The sequence below is a fragment of the Pieris rapae genome, chromosome 5 (genome assembly GCF_905147795.1).
Source record: "Pieris rapae chromosome 5, ilPieRapa1.1, whole genome shotgun sequence".
NCBI classification, from domain to species: domain Eukaryota; kingdom Metazoa; phylum Arthropoda; class Insecta; order Lepidoptera; family Pieridae; genus Pieris; species Pieris rapae.
The window spans coordinates 5,907,091-5,926,885 of NC_059513.1; the positions used below are offsets into that span (position 1 = coordinate 5,907,091).

Sequence of the window (19,795 nt, forward strand, 5' to 3'; positions counted from 1 at the left end):
ATGCCTATATTAACCCGTAGATTGGCAGGTCACACAATAAGATCTCGAATATAGGACCGTGGCGTTGATCCAATTAAGAATTCCTGTCAATTAATGCTATGCACACAATACATTTTGATAGCAAGATGAAGAAAGGGCGCTAAGTAGACCGCATGCGCAAACCACATAGAGGGTAGAACTTCAGTCAAACGAGATCAGTTGCCGAAGGAACGCTGTCCTGTAAGCACGCATTTTGTGCGGCCATATATTACGTAAGCGATATAATGAAAGTACGTAAACGGTAGCGTGCAATGCGCGACGTGAGTTATGCCACCGATTCTCGTGGTCGTGCTTTTAGCAGTTCTGAACTTGTGTGAGCCACTGTATCACGATCAGTTCGCAATACATGTGCCTAGTGGAAATGCAGATGAATTGGCGAACCGGCATGGTTTTATTAATCACGGACAGGTAAACTTTAAGAATATATCGCGATCCTCTAGATTAAAGTAGTTTTTATTGTGTTTTCTTTGTATATTATGACGTATGACAGATCAAGTAAAAGTTTAAAATCAGTGAGTATAGGATAATTGGAAAGCTCACACCAAATTAAAAATAATGATATCTTCCAATCAATTTCGAATGGTATCTATAAATATGCAGTAACGATTTTTATGTATCTCCAATTGTTTAAACTATGATAATAACACGGCCCAAGATAAAATATATAAAATTAATTATTCTCATTACTTCTTAAGGCATCTATTTAAAAAAATGCACTAATATGAAAGTAGAATATGAATATTTAAGTCAAACGTCTTCTTTTGAGGATGTTAACAAACTAAGCCAGGGGAGCCAATGAACTTCCATCCATCCTTTTGTATTTATATTTGTCTTGATACAATTCGATACGTATAGATACAATTCCCGTCAAACTGTTAATGCTGAACCTTAGTTAATCAAACTTCTCACAGTGCCTGTTTGATGATCTGAGCCGCTAAGTAGCTCTGTTTCTCAATTCTGAAGATACCTAAACTTATGAATTTCGTGTGTGAAACCGTTGACTTGACACATATCAATTCGCACTATATCGACTCTTAATTTACCTTAAGCATTATTTGACCACGTTTTTGGAAGTTCCTTATAAACATTATGATTATTTATACTATTTTTTTAACAAAACACGTAATGAGGTAATATAGATCTTTATAAAGCATCTGGCAAAATTAATTAATCTTTAACTTTTTGAAAACTAGTTCATATGAAATTTTAATTTTATTGTAAATATGATAAACTTAATTTAAATTTTGTTGACTCTTAAACATAAAAACTTTGGGCAATTTTATTGTAAATAATACTTGAAGAATCATGTCGATTGCTGAATATAAATAGTATTTTCCTTTTGTATCCAATTTTTAAACAAAGAAGTGGTAATGTGAATATTTCAAAGTCCGTACTTCAAAATAACTACAGACAATATTCTCTCGAGCACTGTCAAAATAGTCCCGTCACACTCGTAGACACAGTTTGATAACTTTCAAAGCTTGATTCGATTTCGAATTAGTTTTCATTTATTTTGTTCCTTAGCTAGTTTGCTGGTGCAATCTACTCGTATGGAAATGAATAACGACGTTTATAAATACTAGTTACACTGTTTGTGACTGTATTTTACACAATTTATATTTTTATACTCGTATATATATTTAGCTTCCTTTGGGTGCTAGAACGCTAGTTCTAAACGGTCCCATATACCTCTCATCTAACTTTAGAGACTTAAGTGTGAGCCTTATAAGTAAAATTCTCAACCAAAGATAGAACAGCTAGTCAGATATGGCTACATTATATATGCCTACGTTACTTATAAGAAAATCACAATTTAAAAGTTAAATTTATTATAGTATAATATTATATATGAACTAGGTTTGTATAAAATATACGGTGGTTGTATAAACTGTAAATGCTATTTTATTCTCCCATTTGACTTTTGATAAGAAAAAGTGAAGAAAAATATTACTCAGAAGTTCAATTCTGTGTACTTTGCAAAGTATGATAAAAGAAAACAAAACACAGAATATGACTTTTGAATAACTTCCCTAATGTATAGCAGAAACAATCTTGAATTGAAGGGAAAATGAAGACATAAATTATTAGCATTGTTGACAATGAGAGAGGTATTTGAATAAAATATTTTGTATCATCATTTTGTTTGGAACTTATTAATGAGCAGAAAATGTATAGAGATCAAAATGTTTATTCAAGTATAACAAGAAATGTCTAATGCATCTAATAAATGTAAACAAATCAGTAAAGGGAAATATGGAATTTTTGTCATTGAACATCGCGTTTTCCAATTTCAGAACTGTTTATTTGGGAAAAAACCTGTGTTTGTGTGTTTAGGGAAAATAATATTTCTTTCATAATTACGGTGTACCTATAAGTTCCAACTCTGGAAAACAGTATAAATTAAGCAAATATGTCTGCAATATAACTCTATTTTCAAAACACCGATACGAATTATTCAGTACAAATATATAGTTTTATGTATTTAATGGCAAAATATTATGTAATATTTATTTCATCTTTGTATAAAGCCCTTTGACAAATGTACTAAAGATTTTTAAGCAGATAAGTCCAAGTTATAATACGATTAGGCGGCTCTCCGCATCGGTTTTGCTAAACATTTCAAACTCAATCTTAGAATTTACGAAACTTTACTAAAGGGATTAATCTATAAATTTATCAAAGACTTAATTTTTCTTATAATAATTACGTATACAATTGTACTTTTAAATAAAAAAATATGATTAAACACCATATTGTGACTGGTAAATGAAGTTTTTAGGCCAAAAATGTATTTAGAAATATTTTACGTACATGAGCTATGCCTACAAACTCCTAACAATTGTTGTTAATTACAACTACTATCCCATATGCACAAAAAGATCGATTTTTTTAGGACGAACTTTTTGTGCCCGATATACTAGTAATTAACAAACGTAGCCATAGTTCGATTTCCTTATTAAAGAAAATAAAGAAGTTACAAATGATACACGTCGTAATATTTTTAAAAGCAGCGCTGTCAAATAAGATATTGCTAGAAAAATCTTTAACTCATAGCATAGAAAACGGACGTACACCATTACGTATATGTGTGTACATATACGTAATGGTACGTTCATGTACATTGAACGAACAATATTAATAGCACTTAATTATATTAACAACTATTAACGTATTAGGTATTATGTATCTTCGAAAATGAGATTAAAATCTAGCGTTAAAACAAATGGAGTTTGATATTACGACATGTATAACTGAAAGCTTTGTATGTGATGTATATCTTCTTGTTTAAATTTGTTATAAAAAATTTGTTAAAACGGAAAACCTCATTTTAAAAAACTGTTTTCTTTAAATGTGTAAAATCTATGTTAATAAAAGACAGTACTAACCTCATTTTAAGTTATAAGTATCTTTTTTTGTACTAAGTTTTTCTTTTGATTTAGTAATAAAACATGTGATTTATCCCAAACTACCTACAATTACTATAAGAGGCAAAAACTTATGGGGCACCAAAAATCACAATAACTAACTCTATTTTCGAAAGGAAACTTCGAATAATTTTCTTCTTGGTTGTGGTTTCACGCGATTTAAAGTTTATTTTGTAGTTTGACCGACCCCCTTCTAAGAGATGAATATTTGAGTGTGAATCACTTTGAAACTACTATGAGTTTATCTAGAGTGGATAAATTATCTTTCGTATTGAAGTTTGATCCTTAATGACCTAGATGAACATTGTGCATATATGCATAGTTTATACATGTACGGTTCTGTTAATAGATTTTATTTTTACTCTATATTCCACTCATGTACAACAGTATATAAGCGAAATACTGAAGTTTTAATAGCTATGTAACGAATAATGGAATGTAATGCCGTCTGGCTATACTATCGGGGAGGATTTGCGACGATATAGGAAATCGCCACGCTTATAAAACTAAGAAAGCTTGATTGACCAAAATTTACATGTTGCCTAAGCTTCTATATATATATAAAAACATGCAAACTTATGCTGGTTTCAATAGTTGCCTCCCATTAAAAAAGGCGGTAATTATAAAATAATTATATAGTGGTTGCCTGGAAGAGATCGCTCGAAAGCGATAAGGCCGCCAGTTGTTCTCCTTTTCATATAACTTGTTGAATAAAATGTTAAATTTTTATACTGTAATGTATGTGTTAATAAATAAAATTAATAAATATATTTTCTTTAAAAATCGAATCCGGGATCACCTTAAACATTATTCACGTATGGTGTGACTTACTGAGCTATGAGTTTGGCCAGATTCGTGTTGTATTGCTTCATTCTCGAGGTGTCGTGAAAATGTCAATCGGTACGAAATTTATAAGGAATTTCGTTCATAAACATTTTGTATGTGAATATTTTTGGCATTACGTCAGCTCCGAATAACAATACCACCACGAAGAAAAGTAATCTAATAGGCCATTTTAAATACTTTGTTTTGTATGAAACTCTAATATCACGAAATATTTTTTTAGGTAAACCAAGAATGTCCCCAGCATAAAGCGGTCCACGTGATTAAACAATCATATTTAATAAATTTTAGTTTAGGTATCGAAAGTCAGAGAACAGAGAAATATCACTAAATCAATGTTGATCTATATTCTGATGTATTAACATTTTCATGAAGTGGTTCATTGCTTTAGCTTTGGTTAAGCGAACATTTCTCGTACCTGAAGTCTTGCAATCGAACATTTTTAAAACTTGTTTTTTAGTAAAACATCAAGAAGAAATTAGATTTGTATATGATAATTTTGTTTGCTATAAAACCTACTTGCGGATAAATAAAAATGATTGATATATACGATTAATAAAGCTCGTAACCACTCCAGTATGCATTATGACTTATTTAAATCAGATACAGTAATTAATAATAATTATTATTCATTTATTAGCCTTTGATGCCTTTTCCTTTCATACCAAAATAAATTTATATTTAATTTATTTTTTAAAGACTTCTTAAAGATTATCGCCCGCCTCCAACTGGCTTCCTATCTCTCTATCTTGAACATTTTGCTCCCAATCTTAATCTCGTCATCGTGCAGCCCACCTCTCTTTCCCTGGTGGCCCATTACACCTTCTTATCATGTTTGTCCATCTACTATTGTTCTTGCTAGCCGAGTGGAACGCCTATTTCCTTAAGTTTATTTTAATAGGATTGTAAATCAATAGTATTTAAATATATATATAAAACGAAAAAAAACTTTATTCATGACAGACAATGGACATGACACACAAGGGAGTCTCTGTATTGTGGCTACATGCATCATGTTTAAAACTTTTTTTAAATTATTTTTAGTATTAAAATAATATATTTATATAATTAAAGTCTCGGAATCTGCTCCAATGACTTTCATGAAATTTTGTACAGGGGGGGTTTCGGGGGCGATAAATTGATCTAGCTAGGAATCATTTCTAGAAAATGTCATTTTATTCGTACACTGATGATTTTACTTTAAATAAATAGTTTATATTTTTTTATTATTCTGTCGGTTAGATCGAAAAATATTATTCATATTTAATCATTTTATTAGTATGTAATTCGTACTTAAATATACTTTCCAAAAACAATATTTAAAAAAAATCCGGTCATCTACTTATAAAATACTTATAAGACAAATATAATTGTAGATAATTCTAATATAATAACTAACCTTTAAATGTTAATGTTATTTGTTTAAATTGTATTTGAATTTTTCTAATGTTATATATCAAAGATACATATATATAAAACATCAATATTATCGAAACGTTACGGTTATTTGTGCTAGGCGCACTATAGGGTAATAGATACGACTTAGTAATTATATTCCCGGCCGATCGATGTGGTCCACAGTTAACTTAATTTAAAGTTGAGATTATCTTGCTGATTCAATCCAATAACAACATTAATTTACTTCAAGTAAAGCTATAACTATTGGAAAAATCTTTGTTTTTAATTTATTTTATTATTATTAATTAAGGCGATTAAAAGAGTAGAGCAGTGTTGGCCTAGGTTCGATCCGGCTGTGCACCAATGGACTTTCTTTCTATGTGCGCATTTAAAATTTGCTCGAAAGGTGAAGGAAAACATCGTGAGGAAACAGACATGTCTAAGACCCAAAAGGTCGACGACGTGAGTCAGGCACTGGAGGCTGATCACCTGATAAGATTAGATTTAAAAAATGGTCATTAACAAATTCAGAATTCTGAGGCCAAAACCTAAAGAGGTTGTAGCGCCACTGATTTATTTATATTAAAAAGAGTGGCAGAGAGTTTATTGCTCAAACGTTCTATGCACTTGATTTGTGAAATTTAAAATCATCGTGTTACCTAAATGAATACGGGATCTTGATTCGAAACGCATACTTGTTCGATTACTGGCTCTATTGGGCAAGGTTAGTTTGAAACGGATTTCTATACCTCGGTCTGTTTTAGTCGAAAAAGACAAATTTGCTCAGTGCTTTAGTGTAAATATAGGTCATAATAACATTTTCACTTACCATTTCTATCATTACATCGATAATTTCCTAGGGAGAAGTGGGATCGGGGATATAAAAATAATATCGAGTGCCCTTAATACCACTTACTAGCATAAATCAAAATGTTTACAAAGAAAGCGATTGCTCGTTCAGTGAGTTGCCTTTAACAACATCTCGAGATATTCTTGTTTATTCAATTGGCGAATTGATCTTATAGATTTCCTTTGGAAAGTATCGGTTTGATTTTTAATGTTTTAGATTTTTTGGACAGTCATGCTTCATTTGGGTAAACTGCATACTTGCCTATAATCCTTGATTTTTTTTTATAGAACAGGGGGCAAACCGGCAGGAGACTGTTGTTAAGTGATACCGCCGCCCATGGACACTCTCAATGCCAGAGGGCTCGCGAGTACGTTGCCGGCCTTTTAATAATTGGTTCGGAAATACTTCAGTGGGCAGCTGGATCCACAAAGTGGTCGTGCGCGGCAAAAAATGCCTAGAAAAACGCGCAGTTGAGGAACGGCGGACGTCGAGGTGATACGGGTGGAATTTCGTATTCTGTCTCGACGTCCAATGATGAAACTCAGCTGCAAGTATCTCTCCGAACAACTCCTCTGAACACTCTACATGGTAAATGCACGATTTACACGACCAAACGATTTTGAGTTAAAATTCTTACTTTTCATTATAAAGCAAATTGTTGAATATAGTACATATTATTTTTATCATTTGAAATGTGGAATTTATAAAACTTTTACTCATTCATCAACAATTTAACGCTTTCATTAAATTTGAAAAAAAGTTACATTAATAAAAAAATATAAAGTTTAACCTTTGTCATACACATTTTGTGGTCATGAAAGAAAATCATTAATGCAAACTGTATTCCACGTCATTATTATTACAAACGGAAATAATTATATAAATTTAACTAATAAGAGCCGCTCAACTTGATTTAATTTAATGGTTTTTGTGAATACGACATCGTTAATGTACGTTCCAGAAAATTATACATTTTGTTTTACCTATACTATTTCATACATATTGTTCATGTTTTGAAATTATATTGTGTTCCGTATAAACATATATACATAATATGGTTTATGCGTTAGATTTATATTCTAATTGAATGAATTAAGACAAATTTAAATGACGTCTTAAGATGACGTGTTTTTGATTTTTAAAATTTAATGCCAAAAATGCAAATATTTTACATATTTTATTAGTGACTATAGAATCTATGGAAATTGTTATTATAATCCTTATTGTCTTACAAATGTATAATTTAAACATTCCGCCAAATCGCTTCTCTAGACAAGATGGCGTCGCCCTACAACGACGTACTTTGCCTGTAAACATTAAAACAAATGTCAAGACGTGTTTATCTTTACGAGATTATTTCAATTAAAATTCCAAGACAGTATTACTATAGACAGGAGAAAGCATCATTACAGGCATACTACGTAATCAACGATTCGACTAATTCAGACTGTTTTATATAATTATAATGTTAATTATTATTTTCACGTTATTTCACTATATAAACCATTTTAGTTATTATTTATCACAATTAATTGGATTCTTTGAAATGCATATTAAGGTTGATTAATTCAGAGTTGAATGAGTGTATCTGTAACTATCAAAGTAATGTAACATTTACTGAATTTATTTAATATATTTTTAATTATCTGTTGTAATAAATAAGTACTGATTTATTGACAATAAGTATATATTACAATATTGTAGTACAAAAGTCGTAACTATACTACTATTAAGTATACGTACTCTACATAAAATTAGTAATTGTGACCTCCAACACAGCGCTATACAATATGAAAAGTATAGAAAAGTGCAGTTAAAATAAAACATTGCCTCTTGGTCCCAGAAGAGCGCTTGTTGCTGTAAGGGTTATACGTTTAGTGATAGAAGGGTTTCGTCTGGACGTCACACGCAAGTGAAGCCGCATACCTTCTTTAGTCTGAATAAAGATATTATTTCTTATGAAGTGTTTGCGTGACTGAGCATGTTCACCTGATTATCTATTTAAGTATCATTAATTAAACAAAAATCTTAAATTTCGTTATCTGCCGGCGTCGCATGTGTCAAAATAAGTTTACCGGTTTCTAAAAATGCGAATAGAAGAAATTTGACCTATTTGAGGATATTTGCAATAGGTTCTTTTGAAGTGAAACTACTTTAGGTGCATTAGAGTATTTTTTTACGCAATTAATAATATATGCTTCAGGTTCAGCGTTCTTGTCGAAAAAAGATTGCAAGAGAGATTAAGGGAGATAGAGAAAAAATACATGTTATTGGTTGATGAATTCGTTAAGTAGTTACATACAAGAACTTTAGATGGCATTTCTGTCTTGTGTAGTAAACGCAGAATTTATTTATTTATACTATCGTTACAAGGTATACAGTATGTAAACAGTGTGAATAAAGATATAAAAATACATGGAGTGTCATATACTGGTACATGAGCATTAGGGCTTTTACAGCATTTCCAAATCCAAGTCCTCAATTATATTAATAAATTATTAATTCAGGATTTGCTAGTGGAAAATAAAAAGTAAAATGAAGAATTGTAGCGCACTTTATGTCCAGTTAAATGCGAGTCATTTGCCATAAAGCTGTTGACCTGACGTTTGCAAATAAAATTATTGTCTATGCCTGTTTTAATGATGTTTCTTGTTCGCTCCAAATATAGGTGCGGTTTGAATTTCTACGTTCGGATCGTTATAACGTGATTAATTGTGCGCTGGTGTACGGTTGGGATTTTTCAGTTGAATGAGAAATAGTGAAGGTTTTTAGTATGTGTGATAAATGAGGTATTGGGAAGAATATTTTTTAACGAAATGTTTTAATACATTTTTATATTTATTATCTTTTGATTGATAAAACATACGTAATCAAGACAATGAGTACTTTATTTGTACGACAAAGTTATCTTTTGTTATCTAACAACATTTTAGATAGATAGAAATTATTTATAACTGTTGGGCTAGTAGTGATTCTAATGTCTAAGGTCTTGCGTTGAATCATGTCTGTGGAATTGCACCAATGGAATTTTCTTTGTGCCCAATGGTAACTAACTGCCAACTGCCAGAAGGTTCGCAAGTGCCTTGGAGGCCTTTTAAGAATTTGTAAGCTCTGTTTAGGAAGCTGGTTCCATGTGGTGGTTTGCAATTATTATTTTATTGAGCTTTCTTTACAAGTATATTTTAATGTCTTCGATAGTCGACATCGAGTCAACACGCACATCAACCTTGCTGCTTATAAAGTCTTAGATCCAAAAATCGTCAAGTTTTGGGCATGGAAATTCCTAAAAAGTTAATGAAACAGATGCAGTATTTCTCTGACCTATTAAAGGTTAATGAGACCTCATGTATATGAATGAGCCAATAAATTCGCTTAAACAATTTTCACTAACGTAATTAGACGTTATTTTGACATTGGTATAAAAACCCCGCCTATAGCGATTACTCACAAATGTGGCACAACTGTAATTGCCTATAATCTCTAAAATTGGTCGTTACTTAGCATTGCTGTGAAACTTAATTTTGTCCTGTCACGAAAAGCCTTCCGAGAAGCCTGTATTGAGAATTCGACATTTATTTCTAAATGGAATTCTTTCAAATGACGTCACAACAGTTCCAAACCTTATCAAGGTTTTTGTAACTAGATGAATAAATTATTTATGCGATGTTCGTATGGAAATAGGACAGTTAAAAGATTTTAAGTACATAATATGAGAGGAAGTGAATTTGTTTTATATTAGCGCCCCGCGTGGCACGGGTAATTGTAAACTGCTTATTATGTTCCTTAAACGTCCCCTTCAATCATTCTAGATATAAAATTTTCGAAAGATTGCGTGTCTTATTTTTTAAGTTCCTCGTGTCGTAGCAGAAGATTTGTTTTTTTTTTATAATTCGTCAAGGCGTTCGTAAAAACCGTTTCTTATTCAAACTTCTTTTTTCTATTTTTATTTTCTCTTTTTTAGTTTTTTTACATAAATCTCCTCGCCTGCCTTGCCTTATTACTATAAGGTGTTTTTCCTGAAAATTTTGAAGGGAAAGTGAAAGGAAAAATAATCCTGCTATTTTGTTGGCGGCCATATTGCATTTTCATTTTATAGTCATAAAGAACTCTTTTCTCCCAATCAAGCCCCTTTTGATACCCAATATAAGGAATTAGTCACAAAATATGTAATCAGCGTTGTGTCGCTACAACCATCTGGGATTTACAATAATACCGAATGTATGAAATTATATTCTTATCAGAGAAAAGATGCGAACCAAATTTAAAATCAATCCCTCATCAACATCAATTAAATAAAACCCGATTAAATATCTGTGAAAACTATACGATATTGAAAACATGACTTCTATCTATGGCATTTACAAAATGGAATTGCTAAATTGACTTTCTCTGATACTATACATAATTCTAATATGTATTTTATAACAGACAATGGTTTTGTGTTAGCGAATATGACACATTTACAGACTTAAAAGCCTGTATGGTAACAGGTGAACTTACAAAACTTATTACATTTAGTCTGCATAGAGAAAATTTAATACAAAAATGTTTGTTAAATGAAATTTTCGTGACAACGGTACGTACCTGGTACAATTCTTAGCTCCGGTTGTGCACAAATATATTTTTCTTTCTAATTTCTTTATATGCCACACTTACCCGTGCAATGTAGACTAATAACTAGGAAACAGGGATGCAAGGCTCATCAGAACCAGGTACAGAAATGTAACAACAAGTCCAATCATTGAACAAAAAGAAAAATACTGACGAAACACATACCCAGTATCGGTACAACCTCTTTAGGTCTAAGCCTCAGTTTTCTGATCTGTTTCATGTTAATGTTTCAATCTAATACGCAAGTAGGTAATCCTTACAGTCGACTTTTTGGGTCTAAGACATGTCGCGATGCTTTCCTTCACCGTTCGAGTGAATGTTAAATGCGAACATAGAAAGTGCATTGGAACAGCCGGGGATCGAACCTACGACCTCAGGGATGAGAGTCACATGCTGAAGCCATTAATGATGCTGATGATGACGAAACATACAAAAAAATCCTCACTTTCCTAAAGGTAACAAATGTTATTACCCAGTGATGCTATACCATTATATTAAGTAAGGCCTCAGGTATACTACTTACTACTACTTCTAGTAGTAGCAAATGTAATTAAGCATATATAAGATTCTAGTAGCTTAAGTAGAGAGTCGCGCGTTGAAGACACTAGGACCTGAGAGGAAAGCTAATAACGAGTTGAAAAGCCACTAGATACATGTACATATGTAGCATTTTATAGTCCAATATACTGTATTTAAATTTATAGCTTTTTTTAGTATGTATTTTAATGGAACAATGGAATGGTATAGAAACAATGTAAACAAATTTTTAGGAATTAATAATATATGTGTATGTGCGTGTTATCGTGAATAAAAAAAGTAGTTTTTATAAAAAACTACAAAAAACTAGAAAACTCCTATAGATTTAGCGAATTTAATTCATAGCATTAAGCCGAAAAATTACCAATTATTATTTTTATAATCTTATCATTGCACTCAGTTTCCATACAAACATGGCGTTTGAAATGTTTGTTCGTCATCAAATACGTTCGCGTAGATTCAATAAAAATCTACACAACAAGTTTTCAAAGTTATTTTCCTGGAGATCCACATTTTAGAACGGAATATAAAAGGAATTCTTATAAGTCCACGGCGAATATATTAAAATGTAAAGTATCTTAAACTAAGCCTCTAAGTAAAGGAGCTTAGAGGGACAGAATATTGCATAAAAATTCCTTAATTTGATAAAAACCCAACTTTGATCCAATTTTAAAGTTCATTCAGTAATACAGGATGTTTTTATAACTCAATTTATAAACGTTGTATTGTATTAAATTAAAATAAGTTGATACATATATAACGTCAGCAGTACGTGTTTATTGCTTATTGCGCATAAACTATATAAATAATTAACGAAATTTCTATTGAGGTAGACCTATTTGTTTGTACATTGGCAGAGTTCACAAGAGTTGCTTGCTATATTGTTAGTTAAAAGATTTAGGCATATAAGTATTATTTTTTCATGTTTTTTTATGTAGGATAATTGGTGTGGGTACTTTGCGTTGTATCCAATTAGTAGTAAATGTTTAGGTAGAATGAAGTGGAATAAATAAATAAATGAACTTAAAAAATATATACTCAAGGCATATGTCTGTTCAACTAAATGTTTTTAATAGATAATTTATATTTTTTACTATTTATTTATCAATTATTATATTATGGGAGTGTCCTTTAATTGTTTCATATATATTATTTTTATAATAAAAATATGTATGAGTATGACAACTAAAAAAGGTAATAATTACCACGAATATGTAACCAGTAATTTATAGTATATACACAAAATGTATGCCTAAATGCGATATTAAGTCAATAGAACCAAAAATATTGTCAATTAGAACCAGACACATTGACATTATTGTTACACCAAACTCGTGTATTATTAGTTTATTACGAAAAAAACAATTAAGCAGTTTCCCTATTTCAGTAAAATACTTAAATGAATAATGACTTGTGCGCTTGAAATAAACGACTTGCTGAGAGCAGTTTGAAATGATTCAAACTCCAGTTCAGTGTTGCTAACTAAAAACTCTAATTTTCACGGAAAATGCAAGGCATGTCTTTGGCGTTTTACGCTTTAGCGTTCACTAAATTCTCCTGATAATGTTTATTTATTCACACTTCGTTACATTTATAGAAAACAAATAATATAAGAACATTATAAGGAGACCTTTTGGCCAACGAAGCGATATCTTCTAGGCAACCCTAATAAGGAAAAAAACAAAAAAAAAATATCACGAGTAAAGTGAAAGAAGTGAATAACCAATTCTTATAAAAACAAAGTTATTTTAAAATCATAAAATAAACTAAAAACCAAAGAGCAAAAAGATTGATAAATTACGATCCAATACAAAATAATAACAAATACAAGAATTACAAAAGTCAAGATTGAGTAGAACAGTATATGGTCAAAAAATGTTTATATAGAAGAGTTTCAAAAGTTGTTAAAAGAAATGGTATGAAGTCAATAAGTGTATTTATCCTACCGGCTAATACAATTTAGGTTTTTAAATTATGTTATTAATTTTGCAAGAGCCGTACTGAGTTATCCATTAACTTATACTCGTAGCTTCGTTTTTTTAATGAAATCTAAAGAATGGTTTGTTAAGATAAGAAATTTAATATCTGATTATAAAACCTTTTATTTATGATAGATATTTGTTTGTTATGTTTCGTTTGTACTGTGAGGTAGCCTATCTGACAGTGGTTAAAGGTATTAGTGGATTTGTGTTTTTGTACTTCGTTTATTTCTTATATATAAGTAATATAATAAAAAAGAACTAGAAAATCCTGGCATATGAACTTTTTTAAATCTTTACTAAATGGTAAAGTAACGTTATTTGCTATCGAACAGACTTGATGTAAAACGATGGAGATGGCGTTTGATGCATTATTTTCTATATATAATAATTATATCCAGCATCATGCTAAAAAAAAGTTGCCAGTATACGAATCTAGGATGTTGTCATTGGAGAATCGGAGAAACTTAATTGATGTATCGTTTGCATTTATGCTATTTAATAAGATTAATTGTACGACCCTTTAATCAAAATTCAAATTTGGTATACCCTCTAGATACCCCAGGCATTCCATCACTCCATTTATCCCTCCTTTCAAAGAACGCGTTGATCAAAGCTCACCGATGTCTAGATTGAGCATTCTGATAAACAAGCTAGGTCTGGATATCCATGGTTGCTCCCCTCACATTATAAAATCGATTTGTTCAGTTTTTGTTAGTTTCTTTTTGTTTAATATTGTGTTATCTCTTACTGTATGTCATGTTTTTCTATAAGTGATTGCCACATTAATAATTGTATATTGTGTTTATTTTATTAAGGTATATATCGGTATTCCTAGCGTTGGCAAGCTTTTATAAATAAAGATAACATAAAATAATAGTCTATTGACCATTGGCCGCCAGATTCACTAAGTGTATTCCTGTCATACAAAATCGTAACCATGGTAACAAAAGCTATCTTTAATCTATGCTTTATAATGAAGCCACACTTTAAGTTACTTAGGTTCTAAATGTAAATAGATATATCGGTACAATTGTTAATTAAATGTAAATTAACACCAAAATTAATAACCGAGAAAATCTTTCTAAATGATATTTTTCTGACATGATTTTATACAATGTAATTTTAAGAACACTCTGTATATTGAATATTTTTCATCGTCAAGGAAAAAATGGTCATGAATAATGTAGAAGGGAAGCCGAAAGAAAGTCTCGACAAACAACATTACAATTAAATTTCTATCAAAGCTGTTTACCTATTCAGCGAACGCCTTTGAACAATTCAAAATAATGAATTAATACAAATATATTTAAACAACTGATTTAAAGGTGTTCCCAGTAATGTTTTTTACGAACAAACACAAAGCTAAGACTTCATACTAAGCGCGTGTGGTAATTTTCTACATTTATTAAATCTTATTCTAGATTTTACATAATGTCTTATATCTTTAAACGAGCAATTCTAGTATATATATAATCTGAATCTCCGAATAGGGTGCAACGATTTTCAAGAAATTTAGTATAAAGGGGGTTTCTCGGGCGATAAATCGATCTGTCTAGGAATTATTTCTAGAAAATGTCATTTTATTTGTGTTTTATCAACTTAAACATAGAATTGCTCGTTTAAAGATGTCAGTCAAATAAAAACTTAAATATGAATATAATTATCTTCATATTTCATAATTTTATTAGAATGTAATACGTACTTAAATATAATTTCCGAAAAACACAACTTATAAAAAATTACCGAGCTAAGCTCATCCAGGTACTTTAATTTAAAACGAGTAACGATATACTTTTGCTTGTTCGAAATTTAATCGGATGAAATTCAAGCGTCGCCATGGTAACGAGTGTAGAAAATGAGAACCTATATGCTTATCATGCAGTGTATAATCTAGTAGATGGCGCTGCAGAGCTGTGAGGCTTTACATAGAGAATTCGAGCCGTGACCACACAACTGGGTGGCAAACCACATTCCGACGGGCATAGTGGAATTAATTCTTGCCAGATATTGCTATATTATGAAACATTTCCAAGAGAGGCATCTGTATGACTATTTAAAACACTATTGAAGATTTTACGAGACTTTAAAGTGTAGAAAGTGGATTTAAATAGAAAATATTTTTATGAAAATTTCTTGTTTTTTTATTTTGTGTAAAATGTTATGTATCTAAGAAAATAATCCATTATATATGTATGTTGTAGTGTACTTTAATTTACAAATAGTAGACATTACTTTGAGTGATATATTCTGCCGCACATATTAATTTTAAAATGAAATTTGTCAATTGTGAGAAAATATATGGTTTTTGACATATCGGCGTACGACTAATATATTGTTCAACAGAAATATTTAAATCAATTAAACGAACTATAGCCTGGAATATGTATTATAAATATTTATTTCAGGGACAAAGCGATTAACAAAAAATAAATGAACACTCAGGCGTGAAATGAGTCGTGTCAAAGTCTTTTGTCGAATGTAAACGCTATTTTTTTAATCCCGAAGATCCCCAAAGTAGTTTTAATATCTGTATTATCCTTTAGTAGAGATAAAAAAAACATAAGGACTGTATTTATCGAGCGTTAAATGCGAATTGGTTACAGTCCAATAAAAATATCCATTGTTTTCCCAACATTCTACGGAAGAGGAAAATAAAGGAATGGAAATCAAATATTTATCGTCGCAGAACTGACTCGTTATATTGTACGGATTATTTTTCATTTGTACAACGTGAAAATGTTTGTACGTGCTGAATATTTTACATAAACCTAATACATACTAAGCCTTAAAAATAACCCTTGTAGATATAACCAAACTCGAGACGCATACCGTCTTAGCAAGGTTTCTGCCAACACATATCCAAATTAGAAAAACCATTTAAAATTAATACTTTAGAAGAAATTGATAGAAATACTCGGAGATATAAAATTGTTATCGTTATAAGAAGTGTTGGACAACGAGCAAAGGGACCGCAGATTCGGAAGTAAGGAGTATAAAAATTGCGCGCCAAAACCAGATCAATTCTAATGAAACCTTTTTGGTGACACAAACATCATGGAATTATTACTATAACAACGAGCAAAGCTGGAGCGACCATGATTAGTAAAAAAAATATCCAATAGAGTATAAAGCCATATCGCAGATAAATTATAATAATAATTGGTGATACAAACTGAATGGGATTTAACTATATTGTAATAAAGGAATAAATGTTGTGCTTCAGTCATTCTGTGTTTTCGATGATCTGTGTATAGAGTATGTCAATAATCGGGTTGACGTTCTGAATTTAAATTTTACGATAATTTTATAAAAGTTTATCGGTTTTGATGTTACTTAAATCAATAACATGCGTACGTATCAAAAGACCTCCTACATCATAAATAAAGTATTATCGAGTATCGAGAGTTGTCTATAGAGGTATGCGCATAAACTCTACAATGGAATTACAAAAAAGAATTATGCACAAAGTTGCAATTAATACAATTGCCTTTTAAAAGTAAGTTGTTAAATAACGGATTTGCTTAAGTTGCAGTTGTACTAACAATAAATTGCCATTCTAAACGCGAGCGGCTTGCCCAAGCTTCTACCCTATAACTTGTTTGCTGTAAAACTTGCATTAAAACGTCTAAAATTAAACGAATGGCCGGTTATTAAGCGTCACGAATTGACTTTTCATATTAAATATGTGCAGTTTTTCATTTTAATGAACATAGTGTGATTGAGAGGCGAATGAACGGAAAATTCCACACTATTCGTTATGGAATTTATTCATTAAGAGGACGTAATTTTATGCATACGTTATTGAAATTTTTCATTAATAAATTCCATGATTAATTATTTAAAGATGTATGAGTTAAGTTCGTAAATCTTTTTTTATATAACGAATTCATATTGTCACAACAATAATTCTTTCATGAGTAAAGTTTTATTATTATTATATAAATATACTACATTCATCAAAATGTATGCAATATCTAACAAACAGATTTATGTAATTGGCTAACTGAGAAGATTTTAAAAATCGTTTCAAACTACTTACCGTTCCGTTAAAGAATAATAATAAAAGCTTTTTATTTTAGGTACATTTACTTCAACATTCTAAACATCTCCAGGTTTTATTTACAAAATACACTTTTAATTATTTAAACATAATTTTAAATTATAAGTTTACAATAATACATAACTTCAATCTAATTATATTAATATACAATTACAAACTAAAAATATATCTAATAACTAACCTTAAAATTTAATTATTAAAAAATATTATTAAAAGGAGTCCCTTTAGGCAAACATTTAGACATTCTAAACTATATTTGAATGTAATAAATCGTTTTCTTTAACTTTAAACACTTGTCTTTAAATGTTGTATGTTTGTTTCAGATCGGTAACCTGAAGCACTTCTATCTCTTTTCCCATCCACACGTGAGAAAGAGATCAGTAAATTCAAGCATAGGATACGTGAATACATTAAAAAATGACCCACAGGTAAGTTATTTAAATTTAAAAAAAATACTCTGACTCCAGAAAAGAATGTTAAATCATACTGGGGGTCACCGATTTAGCGTTTTCATTAGTGCATTAATGCATGAAATACACACGTAGTAGACAATACACATTTTGGATCCAATATGCGAGCCGTCTAGTAATGTTAATGTTCATGGGCAGCAGTATCTCTTAGCAACAGATGACCGAGATGAACACCGATATTTACGAATGGACTGTTATAAAATTCACGAGAAAAATAAAAAATTAAATACGTTTATTTTGGAACATAAGATCATCAATCTATCAGTTATTCCACGTCGTTCAATTTGAACCTGTAGGCATCCCTACTCATTGGCAAAGAAGACAGAAGAGTAAAAAAGCCAGCGTAAAAAACTCTCGGTACTCTTTTAAAAAAGAAAATCATCAAACAATACATTTAAAACAATTTAATTAGAAGTAGCCTGCCTAGCACTATTACCAGGCCCTTTTATCAACTGGATTATCGCTAACTTTATTTTTATTAAAGAAGAGTATCCCTTTTCCCAAAAAATAATTATTAACTTTAGATAGTCTAGTACGGGTAAATTGCAGCCTGCGTTTGTTCCGAGTATTAACATAGTGAGTATGTTCTAGAGCATCCCAAGGGACCTCTGATTTCTATATCTATTTCGGAAAACCGAACCTCTGGGATAGCATAGCAAAATGTTCCATGTTGGTATGTACTAAACAGGTAGGCTCAGTAAAATCTCAATAAGGAGAAACGAAGTTCGCGGGGGCAGCTAGTGTACGTAAATAAATAAAAATACTGTTAAATTTATCTCGCTCAAAAGGTATACCAGGTGAGAAAGATTGTGAGAATCTTGTTACTATCAATGTATGAATGAAGCCTTAAGTCATAAAGTAAGAACAGCTGAAAAGCGTTTACCAAGAAATTGCAGCCAATACAGTGTTCCAAGTTTACACTTATTGATTCGATACCTATTGAATATTTATGCGCATTCGAAGCGATTGGCAAACCGAGCCACTTCAAGTGCAACACTCGCGAAATATATTTTACTGCTGTTTTTTTATTTCAACTGCTTTACATGCAATTAGGAAAATACGGTTTGCGGAATTGAATTCGCGCGGGTACGTGAATAGGTTTAGTATTAAAAATTTAGTTTAGATGTGCAATGAATACAGTGCATACATTTTTGGAGATTATTCGATAGTTTAAGTTCTGAGTTCATTTTACGGTGAAGTAAATTGGATATTGCAATTGACATTATAACTGTTAAATTTGAATGATGCATCACTATATAGTATAAAACAAAGCCGCTTTCTCTGTCCCTATGTCCCTTTGTATGCTTAAATCTTTGAAACTACGCAACGGATTTTGATGCGGTTTTTAATAGATAGAGTGATTCAAGAGGAAGGTTTATATGTATTATAACATACAGTAAAAAGTGGAGAAGTACTGTTATTTTTAAGGTTTCTAATGTGATGTCGTAAATAATTACATTTTTTCTTCTTACATTGCAAACGCAGGCTAAACCATACGAGTTTTATCAAAATAATGTACTAAGTATTGTACACATTGAAAAGGTCTACAGAAAAGTTTGTGATAGTATACGTCTATCTGT

General features: G+C 30.8%; 1 protein-coding gene across 1 annotated transcript in view; it reads left to right on the top strand.

Annotated features, from left to right (window-relative positions):
* Positions 1 to 213: 213 nt before the first annotated feature.
* Positions 214 to 19,795, top strand: part of LOC111004005 (furin-like protease 2) — a 32,629-nt gene continuing 13,047 nt past the window's right edge. The window contains exons 1-2 of the mRNA XM_045628414.1: positions 214 to 447; positions 18,069 to 18,173. Coding sequence (XP_045484370.1) covers positions 307 to 447; positions 18,069 to 18,173 — 246 coding nt within the window. The 5' untranslated portion in view covers positions 214 to 306. The remainder of the gene's footprint in view (positions 448 to 18,068; positions 18,174 to 19,795) is intronic.